Source organism: Populus nigra, chromosome 3 (genome assembly GCF_951802175.1).
Source record: "Populus nigra chromosome 3, ddPopNigr1.1, whole genome shotgun sequence".
Lineage (NCBI taxonomy): Eukaryota > Viridiplantae > Streptophyta > Magnoliopsida > Malpighiales > Salicaceae > Populus > Populus nigra.
In genome coordinates this window covers 1,806,890-1,819,114 of record NC_084854.1, presented here as the reverse complement: position 1 = coordinate 1,819,114, position 12,225 = coordinate 1,806,890, and the positions used below count along the sequence as shown (strand labels likewise).

The following is a 12,225-nucleotide window of genomic DNA, read 5'->3' as shown; positions in this document are numbered from 1 at the left end:
GGGCAACAAACTAGCCTCCTAAAAGCAATCAGAACAAATGTTTTTACTATTGTTTTAATTAGCCCACAGGAGGAAGATCAAATAACAAGTAGAAGAAAAAATATTTGATTTCCCCCCTCAATAATAGATTTGATTTTAGTAATGAAAACTTGTTTCTTACAAAGTGTCCATCTTTATAAAATATCTTTAGACGTTCCAAACCGCACTATGGACAGCACAAATACACATCCAATTAATTAATTTTAAAAATCAGAGCACTACTAGAACAGTATTAACACAATGGAAGGATGAAATTCTCTCATAATGCAAGAAAATATATATATTTTTTAATAAAAATCCAAGTTCAATGTAAATAATTTGATTAAGATTCAAACGGAGATGAAATTTACTTAATTCGAGAATACCATTACCATTAATATTAATTAAACAGAAACAAAAGATTGTTATTATAATAATTTTTTGAAAACTCAATTAATTTTTTATAGCTTTCAAGTTCTTTGCTAGCATTTAGTTAAAACTTCCAATTGTAAACCAGAGAGATAACATAGGCCAAAATGATTTAATTAATATTTGTCTCGAGTGAAAAATTGAGTCTCAGTGACCTGTCTAAGACAAACTAGAAAGCTTGTAAAGATCCTGAACTGGAAATTTGCTATTTATATGGTAAATATCTTTCAAATATTTACCATATAAATATATTTGGTTAGTGTTTTATAATAAAAAGTACCTAAAAAAATTAATATAAATATTTTGGTTCGAAAAAAAAATGTAAATTTGTTTCATACAGTTTTGAAATAAACTTTTATTTTTCATAACATAAATGACACAAAGATACGTTTATTATATTCTCACCTCGGTCTTTTTTTTTAAACAATAATCAAAAACTATTTTTTTTTTGTTTAACGCATCTTTTTTGAGTTGTAAATATTCTTCAAATTTAGTTCTCAAAAATTAATATATATATATATTAGTATGTGAAAATTGGTTAAAAAATAGCTCTATGATTGAAGAACTTCCCTAAGTTTGGGTATATGATAATATCAAACACAAAAGGATGATTAAATGTCTGTATCAGAGTCATTTTCAATTTTGCAGCAAGAAAATAAATGCTTTCATATATGGTGAGGTTTCCTGTGCTCTACTTGCCAATTGAGCCTTGGAGTAGCAAAGATATTGCTAACATTTGGATGTATGGTGGATTCCAATTGCCAATTCAAGGCTTGCCAACAACCAAGATTTAGATTTGCACACCTGGGTTAATTTTGGCCTAGTTTGTAAAATTGGAGATTTGGATAACTATGTGTAATTATATTTAGGTTCGACTAGGAAATTAAATAGATAAATATGAAAGAATTTTTGTTATGAACACTCCAATTCGAGTGTGGATTTACAGTTTACTTAAGATTTAAATCGGAGATATTTAGGTTTTACCATGCAAGAGGAAAAAGAATTATCCACAAATACCCCAAAAAAAGAAGAAGAAAACAATCAACACAAACGCTATCTTTAATTGTGAAAGGCTATACATTTATCCTAGCTTCACGCTAGTTTAAATTAGAAGTTTACTAGTTTATTTTCCTGGTTTTTTTATTAATTTTTTTGGAATGTAAAAAAATAATATTAAAATTATTAAATATTTTTTAACATTATCATTAAATTTAGTACAACAATTTAAATATAAAAAAATCCTAATATAAGTTTTAACTTAAATCATGTGATAAGAGTTACTTTAACGTGATATTATCGACTTGATAAATTAAAAAAAAAATTAAAGGAAAAGAAAATGAAAAGACTAAGTTCATCCTAGTTAATTTATTAAATCCATAACTTGACTTATAAACTCTACTTGGTTAATTATTTATTTTATTATATTATATTATAAAAAACACAAGAAAATATAAAAATTAACATTTCACAATCAACCTAAAACCAAATAATAAAATTCAATAAACCCTAATATTAAAGTATGTCATTGAAAAATAAAACAAAATACAAAAAAACCCAAAAAAATCTAAAAGGCTATTAAGAAAATCATGGGCTTACACCGAAAAGCTCATGTGCGTGGGCTAATGGCAGGCCCGCACCTGAGCCTGAATTTTTTTTGCTTTTGATATGAAGAAGATGACTTGCTGTCAGCCTCTTTTTTTTTTTTTTTTTTTTTTTTTTTTTTTTTTAAGTTATGCGATTGATGACAAGTCATACGTCACATAACATAAAATAGAGGCAGCATCCTACTGCTCAAACCTTGATCTTCAATAAGCTAGCGCCACATGTTAACCAAGTGAGCCACATAACAAAATTATTAATATAAAATTAAAATAATATATTAACCTTATTCATTTAACAATTAAACTAAGCTTCAAATTTTTTAGTTGTTAGAATAATTGAGCAATATTGCTAAGTTGTAAAACTCATTCAATTAAAATATAAGGTTAAACATGTTAACAAGGCCATTATAAAAAAATTTGGTTAAAATAAAATTATTAAAATTGATATAATTTATGACTCCATCCAAAATCTGAGTTATAAATTGCTTGGATTAACTTGGTCAATAAAATATAATGTTGTTTTAAAATATTTTTTTTTAAATTAAAATTATAATGTTATGATTTTATTTAAAAATCAAATCAAATTTCAACCGAATTGAATTATAAAATGACTTAATAAATTTTTTAGACGTTATCACATCACTCTTAAATAATTATTTTAAAACTCAACTAAGATCAATTTTAATATATATATATATATATATATATATATATATATATATATATATATATAAAAGTGAAACTTATTATATAAATTAATTTTCAATCATATTTTTATTTAAAAAAGAAAAGTCTCTTTACATTCAAAACTCAATGGGTATTGTCATCATTGTTAATTTTTAAAGTAATTATTTTTATTTAAATATAAATTATAAAAATAATAAAATAAAAAATAAAATTTTTAAAATATATTTTCAAAACATAAAAACAAATTTGCTGGTTGTTTACGTGGGATGTCAAAATGTTTTCTTCGAGGAAAATTCTGGCACGATAAGAAAGTTGTATCAACTATCACGTGTCTTAAATCTGACATTGCGCTCTCTGAATGAACGACATTTGTCTTAAAGTGGACCCCATTACAACAGTCTTTTTATACGCACTCCGTCCTATCACATATTTTCCAAGATGACTTATCAGTCATAACTCCAACGACTTATCACCTCGTACATGTCGCCAGTCTTATTATATTTTAGCACAGAGCATCTGAGTTCAGCTGTTAAAGTAAAGAAAACACAGAGAGAAATAATGTTTTTGGGATGAGATAATGTTTGCTTTTCAAATGATTTTATATTTAAAAATATATTAAAATAATTTTTATGCTAATATATTAAAGTAATTTAAATATATTAAAAAAATTTAATTTGAAGTAAAAAAAGAAAAGCACGTGTCCGCCTAAAAGAGACCCTTTTGCTTTTTGAAGCTAAAAGTCATGGCACTCATCTCTCTCACTCTATCTTTCTGAGTCAATCCAATTCACTTACCAGGCGAGCCTTCACCATGCTTTGTTTTTTTCTCTGCTTTTCTTCGATGCCCATCTCTTATTAAGAGACCCTTTTGTTTTTTGAAGCTAAGAGTCATGGTTACTTACTGATCTCTTTCTCACTCTATCTTTCTGACCCTATCCAATTCCCTTACCAGGTGAGCTTTCACCTAACTTTGTTTTTTTCTCTGCTTTCTTTTGATGCCCATCTCTTATATGTTGTGAAAGTTTGCTCATTTTTATCTTGTTTAATGGTGTTTGGCTTCAGTTTTAGTGATTTTAAGCTAAAAAGGTACTGTCTTGATTGGTTAAGAACCCAGAATTTCTTGATTGATTTACTGTGTTCTGTTTGAGAATCATCAATTTCTTTGCTTAATTATTCTTAATTGGAGTATTTAATTTGATCAAAATCTTATATCTTCAATTAGATGGAGATGTAAGAGAGAATTGTCTTTCATTGAGTAGATGATTGTCATCTCTGATTTTTTGGTTTGTTTTGGGCTCATGTTCACCTGATCAAAACTCAAACCCTTCGTTTGGTGTCCTAGAAAATCAAAATCTTGTGAGTTAGAAGTTATGGGGTTTTATTGTTTTTCTCTTTTCATGTATGGATTGTTCAAATTACATTTTCAGCTAGAACTTGCAAAGTTTTATTTAATTTAACAAATCCTGTGACTTGGATTCATTTAGAGGTTCAAGTGACAAGCAAGGCTGCGGTGGAAATGTCTGCTCTCAGTAAAGATCTTGTCTTGTTAATCTCACAGTTCTTAGATGAGGAAGGGTTCAGAGAAACTGCTCGCATGTATGTTACTTTCTCCTTCTCTATCAGGCTCTTTTAGATGAATTATGCGATTTCTTGATGAATCAGTTGATTAATTGTGTGTAATCCGCTTTGCTTTATCATCGATGCCTAGGCTTGAGCGTGAAAGTAGTTATTACTTCAACATGAAGTTTTTTGAGGATATGATATGCAGTGGTGATTGGGATGAGGCTGAGAGATATTTTTCTTGTTTCACAAAATTATCTGACAATAGATTCTCGATGAAGGTCTATTTTGAAATTAGGAAGCAGAAATTTCTGGAGGCATTGGACAAGTAAGACTGCAGCTTTCTTTCTTTCAACAAACTTTTCCATGAAATCATTTTGCAGGCATTATGCATGTCACATCAAATCCTAGTTGAAATTTGTTAATTGATTTTACAGCAAGGACCGTGCCAAGGCTTTAGACATCCTTGTGAAGGATTTGAAAACTTTTGTCCCATATAATGAGGAGCTGTTTAAGGAAATGACTTTGCTTTTGACATTGAATGATATAAGGTACAAATCTATGGTATGCATATGTTATTGTTGTTGTTGTTGTTGTTATTATTATTATTCACATTCCATAGGAGTAGCATGTTAAGCATAATTCTCCTGTTGTTGTACAGGGACCATGAGTCACTCTCCATGTATAGTGATGCAGACTCTGCAAGAAAAGTTATGAGGGTTGAGCTTAAGAAACTTATTGAAGCAAACCCCCTTTTCAGCGACAAATTGGAATTTCCGAATGCTGCAAGTCATAGATTACGACGCCTCATAAACCAAAGGTAATCTAATTCTCAACTTCACATCACAACTCGAATACACCAAGCCACACACCAAACACAGGCACTAGATACAAACATGGAGTATATGCAAGTACTCACACTTTTATATGAACATACACGTGTTGGATTCTCTTCAAAATTTCTAGACATGTTTATTTGGCATCGAGAGAAAACTGATTTTGGTATTTAATCTGACAGTCTGAATTGGCAGCATGTTCTTTGTGCATATCCACAGCCAAATCCTGATATAAGAACCCTTTTTGTGGATCATGTCTGTGTACCAATTCCATCAGATGATCATTTATTTTCAACATTGAGTGATAGCAATCCAGTGGTATGACTTGAGAAGAATGATGATCATTTTCCTCCTTTTTTCTTTCTTTCCAATAAATGGATTCGAGTAAGCCAGCTTGATTCCATTTAACAGTATTCAAACGTAATCCTTCTAATGAGCTTCAATAATTTTGTCTAGCCTTCTCAAACCACATCAATGCTAGTTTCAACTTCCTCAGCCTCAAATTCTACCTCAGCTTCTGAGGCTCACTCTTCAATTTCAAGTGAAGCTTTGTCTCTCGGTGATCCAACAAACATAGGAATTGGTTCGTGATTCTCTCATTAATATTTCTATGACCTTGTATGAAAGCCGTATTATTGTGGTTACAGAAAAAATATTCCTTGCATTGCTAACTATCAATTATATGTTTGCAGCTACTATTACAGATGGTTCGGAGGATATTACTAGTGTACATTACAGTAGTGTTCCTGAAAGTGAAATTGTAATCGTAAGAAGGCCTTCTGACGAGGTAAGCTTGATTTTTTTTTGATACATTGGTAAATGATAATGACAATGACAATTTTTTACTGAAGTCACGGTTTCCATGTATGCAGGAAATATCAGCTGACTCTCATCCTGATCAAAGCTCCATCGACATTTCTGATGACTTGCCTAAGAATGTTTTAAGGATATTAAATGAGGGGTCATCTCCAACAAGCATGGATTTTCACCCTGAACATCAGACTGTTCTTCTAGGTCTACTCATAAGGATATCTTTTCAATAACTCTCATATTTTAGGCCTTTGGGGATAAACACCTTTTTTGAACTGAATGTTTACTCATGGAAACTGATGGTTTGATACTTCAGTTGGAACTTCTGTGGGGGACATAGGATTGTGGGAAGTTAGATCAGGGGAAAGTTTACTTTCAAGGAATTTTAAGGTCTGGGATATTGCAGCATGCTCAAAGATTTTCAAGGTTTGTCCCCTTCTATACAATGCTTCCATTTTAGCAGGAAAATAATCATTGGTCTGAAATATGAAATGATCTTGTGTAAATCCAGGCAACTTTGCTCAAGGATCCTAGTGTTTCTGTGAATCATGTTGCTTGGAGCCCAGAAGGTTGTTTCTTCGGTAAGTTTAGAGATAATGGAAGACAATAGGAAATCACTTCCTGTCATTTGGACTTTGCGTGTTCATTAATTCAACCTTGTTGCTTTGATTTCGAAAAGGGGTTGCGTATTCAAAACACATAGTGCAAATATATTCTTATAATGATGCCAAAGATGTACAGCAGAAATTGGAGGTAGGTTTCTAATTATACTATTAACTTCACTAATTTTTTTACTTTTCTGTTCATTCATTGGATATTTGTCTTATCGAGCTTATTCACTAACTTATTTCCTATATCTAGATTGATGCTCATGTTGGTGGTGTAAATGACCTAGCATTCTCTGCTCCTGAGAAACAACTGTTGGTCATTACATGTGGTGATGACAAGACAGTTAAGGTTGGCTTTATTTTACATTAGAATTAGATAATGGATTTTTTTTTTGTCTTGGAAAGAGTGTGATCATTATTTTTCTGATGGTCATTTAAGGCATGGGATGTGACCAGTGGTGTCAAAATGTATACTTTTGAAGGCCATGATGCTCCTGTTTATTCTCTCTGTCCTCATAGCAAGGGAAACGTTCATGTAAGGATTACTCTCGATTCTACTCTTGTGGTGGTGATATCAATTCTTCTCCATGCCTTCTCAAACTCATGATGACTCCATCTTTGCTTCTACTTTTTATTTTTTTTAATTCCTCAGTTTCTCTCTGCAACATCAGTGAACAGCAACATAAAAGTGTGCCTATATGATAATCTAGGAGCCAGAGTAGATTATGATGCTCCTGGCCTGGGGTGTACATCAATGGCTTATAGTGGTGATAGAAGGTTTCATTTACTCAGACTGAATTACTTTTGCAATGTTTCACATGCTTGTTATATTTGATGGGTAAATCATGTTGTAATCGAATGCTTTGTAGGCTTTTTTCATGTGGGACCAGTAAATCTGGAGAGTCATTTCTTGCTGAATGGGTTGACTCTGAAGGTTCCATAAAAAGAACCTATCTAGGATTGCAGAAGAGTTCTTCGGGTGTAGTGCAGTTTGATATAATGAAGAGCCAGGTTTTAGCTGCTGGTGATGAGCATGTGATCAAAATATGGGATATGGACAAAGTTGAGCTTTTCACAACCATTGATGCTGACGGAGGCTTACCAGTAAGTTCCTTAGTACTGTTTTGATGCTACAATTTTACCATGGCAATCATTATGCAGGTGAAGGTATAAATTTCTCAATGGTCTATCACGTTTCAGGTGATAGTCTTAATTAAATTTCTACAACAATTTACTAAAGATTGGTTCAAGTGGTAATTTGATTTGAGTTTCAATCAAACATTCCATGCATAAAGAAGGGTGTCTTGAGTTTCTTATTTAATTCTCTTTTTTTTTCTTGATCGGAAGGAAAACCCCCGTGTTCGATTCAATAAGGAAGGCACGCTGTTAGCTGTTTCTGCAAATGACAACAAAATCAAGATCTTGGCAAAAGATAGCGGTCTCCATTCACTGCATACATCACAAAATTGTTCTGATGATGCTTCTAGAGATCTCTGTCATAACTTTAAGAAGGTGGGCATTCTTAATACAGTTGTATCTTGTGTTAGAAGATAGATCACTGTCTGATGCTATTCCTTTTTGGCAGCTTGGTATTGAACCGAGTTCAACTGTTGCTTGTGCTGGAGCTGCAGATGAAGCTGTCATGAACGTGGGTAACTCTAGATTTTGTCTGGGATTCACACTATATCTTATACTTCACAATGTGTTGTTTTTTACGTAATACAATCCTATCTTGAGGTAGGCCTTGTCATGACTTTGGAATTTACTTGGAAGTTTGGAGTACTAAGCAATTTTTTTAATCTTCTGCAGAATGGAAACCCAGAAAACCCGGAGGTAGTGAAATCTAAAATTACCGGAAAATCCACTACATCAAAGAGCAGGAGGCTCATTTTAATAACAAGCCCTTCTCAGTTCCAGATTCTGCGACTTCCTTCTCCCATGAAAGCAAACAAGGTTCAACTGTCCTGTGTTCTAGCAGCTCAATTTTTCTTTTGGTTTATCTTTCATTCCTTCTGCTTCAAGTATTTCAAGTCCTACAAATGTAGACATGTTTTCAGATGTTTTGACCATTATTGTAGATTGTTGTTTTATTCTCCTTTGTGTTTCTAGGTAGTTTAAGTTTCTTGTTGGTTATTGCTTTGCATATTGTACAATCAACTCGTGTGTTTTGGATATGAAGGATGGGATTTCTCAATACATGTGTACACATTTAAAATTTGGAAGGATCCCTAAAATCATCTGTAAAATGTTCTATATATTCAAAAGCAACACAGATCTTTGCTTTTGGAGATACTGATGCAATTGCTTGAGAATTTGAGACCCTTAAAATTGCAATATACTGTGAAAGGATGAGAATTTAATAAATAGATTCTCTCACACAAATGCAGATATCGAGGCTCATTTACAACAATGCAGGTAACTCCATTTTGGCATTAACATCAAATGCCTCCCATTTATGTTGGAAGTGGTCACAGAATGACACTCACTCGAGTGACAAGGTGAGCAAGACAAGAGACATGAACAATTCTATCCTTCCATTTGAAATTATTCTTTGAAATTTTGTGTTACCTGTTCTTAATAATGCCATTGTGATGAAATGTTAATGGTAGGCAACTGCAAAAGTGCTCCCTCAACTGTGGCAACCCAGTAGCAGCTCAGGACTGATGACAAATGACCTTACAGGCAGCAGCCCTGAAGAGGCAGTTCCCTGCTTTGCCCTGTCTAAGAATGATTCATATCTCCTGTCAGCATGTGGAGGGAGAATTTCTTTGTATAGCTTGCTGAAATTCAAGGTATCATGAACACCATTTGCAGTCTACAAATTCTTCAAATTTATGAAGTTCTCCATGATCCATGCACATTTTCATTAGCATTATGTGATCTTATTTGTCCTGTATACTTGATATCTCTATATATTCAATTTGACTCCAAAGCATCCAATTATTGTCATGATTTCCAAATTGTTCCAAGTTTACTTGGGATGAAAAACTTTCCACTTCTTGTACATTTTAACTTATTTTATCACTTTCATATATGGCTCTAAGTTATTGTTTTTGAAACTTAAATACCTGTCACGAGTGGTTTTCTTGCTTTTTATTGTCATCTTCTGATATAAAAATATTTATCTTTTACACGGAACATGATTTCAAATCTTTTGGATTTGTTCATGTGTTTCGGGTTTGCTTACAAGCACGCAGGAACTTACTGAACATTCTTAAACTTAACAGACAATGCTGCCTATCATGCAACCACCTGCAGCAACTTGTATTGCTTTCTACCCTCAAGATAACAACATACTTGCTATAGGGAGAGATGATTTCACGATTCTAATTTATAATGTCCGTTCAGCTAAGGTATGTATTTCTCCTGAAATGCACCAATGCTTTACTAGAGCAAAATCAAGCAAAGTTTGTCATTTCCTTAATTCATGCAGGTTGATACCATACTTGAGGGTCATTCTAAACGAGTCTCTGGTCTTGCATTCTCTAATGATCTGAATGTACTTGTTTCTTCAGGAGCAGATGCTCAGGTTAGTGTTGAAATTATATGGAATTAAGTCCAATGCTGACTTTCCTTGATGATGATTTCCAACAGCATTTTCAGGCATTGCTGTTAACTAATGATGCCTTGACTTCATTTATTTGTCTGAAGTGTGCTTATGCAGTCATGTTCTTTTCTCTTCTGCAGATTTTTGTCTGGAAAGTTGAAGGGTGGGGAAAAGAGAGGAGCAGATTCTTGCAGATTCCCAATGACAGAACACTTTCTTCATTATCATTAGATACAGACATCCAGTTTCGTCAGAATCAGACAGAATTCCTTGCAGTACATGAGACTTGCCTTTCAATCTATGACGCCAGAAAATTAGAGTGTGTGAAGCAGGTTCTCACTCTCTCTGTCTAAGAAGCTGTGTTTCAGTCATTGGACTGCTCAGTGAGGATATAAATAGAAGCATTTTTTTATTCCTTTATTATGTTTACAGTGGAGTCCAGGCGATTTTGGAGCACCAATCTCCCATGCAACATTCTCGTGTGATGGCCAGATGGTGTATGCTAGCTTTGAAGATGGGCTTGTATCTATATTTGATGCTTCGGATTTTCAGTTATACTGTCAGATTAATCCAACTGCTTACCTTTCTCCCACTTCAAGGTAACCCTCACAATGAAATGAATTACAGCAGAGGAGCTGCCAATCTCATACATTTCTAGTTGTTCTCTCGTTATTCCTCTGTATTTGAAGCCTTGTCAAATATCTGATCTGATAGTTGGCTAATGATTTTATCTTGTGGTCTTTTTGTGGCTGTAGTCTGGGAGTGTATCCGCTTGTCGTTGCCGCACATCCTCAGGAACCTGACCAGTTTGCAGTGGGACTGAAAGATGGTGCTGTTATTGTCTTTGAGCCTCCAATTTCTGCCGGTAAATGGAGTATGCTGACAGCATATGAAAACGGATCAGCTAGTAAAATACCTGCTGAATCCGAAGCTAATCAGTGAGAATTCAGAGTATGAAAACTATGCTCAAACCTTGGCTGGCCAAGTGTGTGTAAATACAGATGTTTGTCTTTGTAACGAGTAGCTAAGACAGTAATTTATGGTATCATCCAATAAGATATGCCATAGTCTATGAAAATAAAACGTATTACCATTAGTTTTCCAAGTTTTGTCGTAGACAGTCACGGCTATGCAGTCACTGATCCTAGCTGTCAACGCGAACCATGCACGGTGGTTCCCATAAATAATGCACGAGCATGGTTTTTTTCATCACTGTGATCAGTTACTGGCTTACTGCATGCAGCAATAACTGTCCTTAGCAAAATCCTCCTTTCTTTAATTGTTTGTTTTCCTCGTGCAATGTCAACAAATGGTGCAAGGGAAGGAGAACCATGGTTCTGTAACGTCAACTTAAGCTTGATCCAGGATAGGTTTGCTTCTGACTAGTTTAAAAAGTTAATTTGGTTAAATTTCTAAATTCTAGTGACATGATAGGTTGACCCTTAACTTGGCCAAATCTGAGATTTAACTGGGTTAATTTTGATGATTTTTTTTTTAAAAAAATTTTCTACAACTATTTAATTTTTTATTTAAAATAATATCATTTTAAGATTAATTTGGATTGATTCATGAACTAACCCACAACTAACTATGACTCAACTATGATTATAGAGGGAAAGAAAGTCTCTTTCAATCTTTTGTGTTATGTTTCCAGCTATCAATCTTTTGTTTTATTTTTCCAGCTAAATTCTGCAAGCTAAGCTAATCTAAAGCCATGATATGCTTATGAAGTCGAATATAATCCAAAATGAACTAAGACTTGAAAGCCAACAATCCTCGAATCTTTAACCTTCTCACCAAGGATTTTTGGCTGGCTTCCGAGAGAACCATATGGAGACTGCTCAACGACCCGCCACATCCATATCTGTACTGCTATTCACTGGCCGGGCTTGCCTTCCTTCTTCCAAACTAATTGTAGTCTCTGGATTTCCACTGACCTGGCCATTAAAGATGCCAAGAAATCCACCATCTTGCCATTTTGCACTTGACCTCTTTATTGAGAGGGTCATGGAATCACACGCCTCTTTTACTCCCCATATCACCACGACCACCATTTTTTACTTGAATTATCGTACCCTATTTCAGTCAAGAGCTATGTATTGGTAGGCGTTTTCGGTAGACAGACAATAA

The 12,225-nt window shown here is 33.6% G+C and overlaps 1 protein-coding gene across 2 annotated transcripts; it reads left to right on the top strand.

Annotated features, from left to right (window-relative positions):
• Positions 1-3,472: 3,472 nt before the first annotated feature.
• Positions 3,473-11,200, top strand: LOC133689699 (topless-related protein 1-like). 2 transcript variants are annotated; one of them, XM_062109691.1, is made up of 26 exons: positions 3,473-3,686; positions 4,219-4,330; positions 4,443-4,622; positions 4,732-4,845; positions 4,956-5,114; positions 5,313-5,448; positions 5,587-5,713; positions 5,823-5,917; positions 6,003-6,144; positions 6,257-6,366; positions 6,452-6,521; positions 6,620-6,693; positions 6,802-6,897; positions 6,988-7,083; positions 7,201-7,325; positions 7,418-7,652; positions 7,896-8,060; positions 8,134-8,196; positions 8,358-8,501; positions 8,936-9,046; positions 9,158-9,340; positions 9,776-9,901; positions 9,982-10,077; positions 10,236-10,427; positions 10,528-10,694; positions 10,851-11,200. In XM_062109691.1, exons 2-26 carry the CDS (start codon positions 4,251-4,253, stop codon positions 11,035-11,037), a joined length of 3,273 nt encoding a protein of 1,090 aa, XP_061965675.1. In that variant the 5' UTR covers positions 3,473-3,686; positions 4,219-4,250; the 3' UTR covers positions 11,038-11,200. The 2 variants fall into 2 exon arrangements, with proteins under 2 accessions (XP_061965675.1, XP_061965676.1); XM_062109692.1 differs by lacking the exon at positions 3,473-3,686 and having other exon boundaries at positions 4,576-4,622.
• Positions 11,201-12,225: the final 1,025 nt, after the last annotated feature.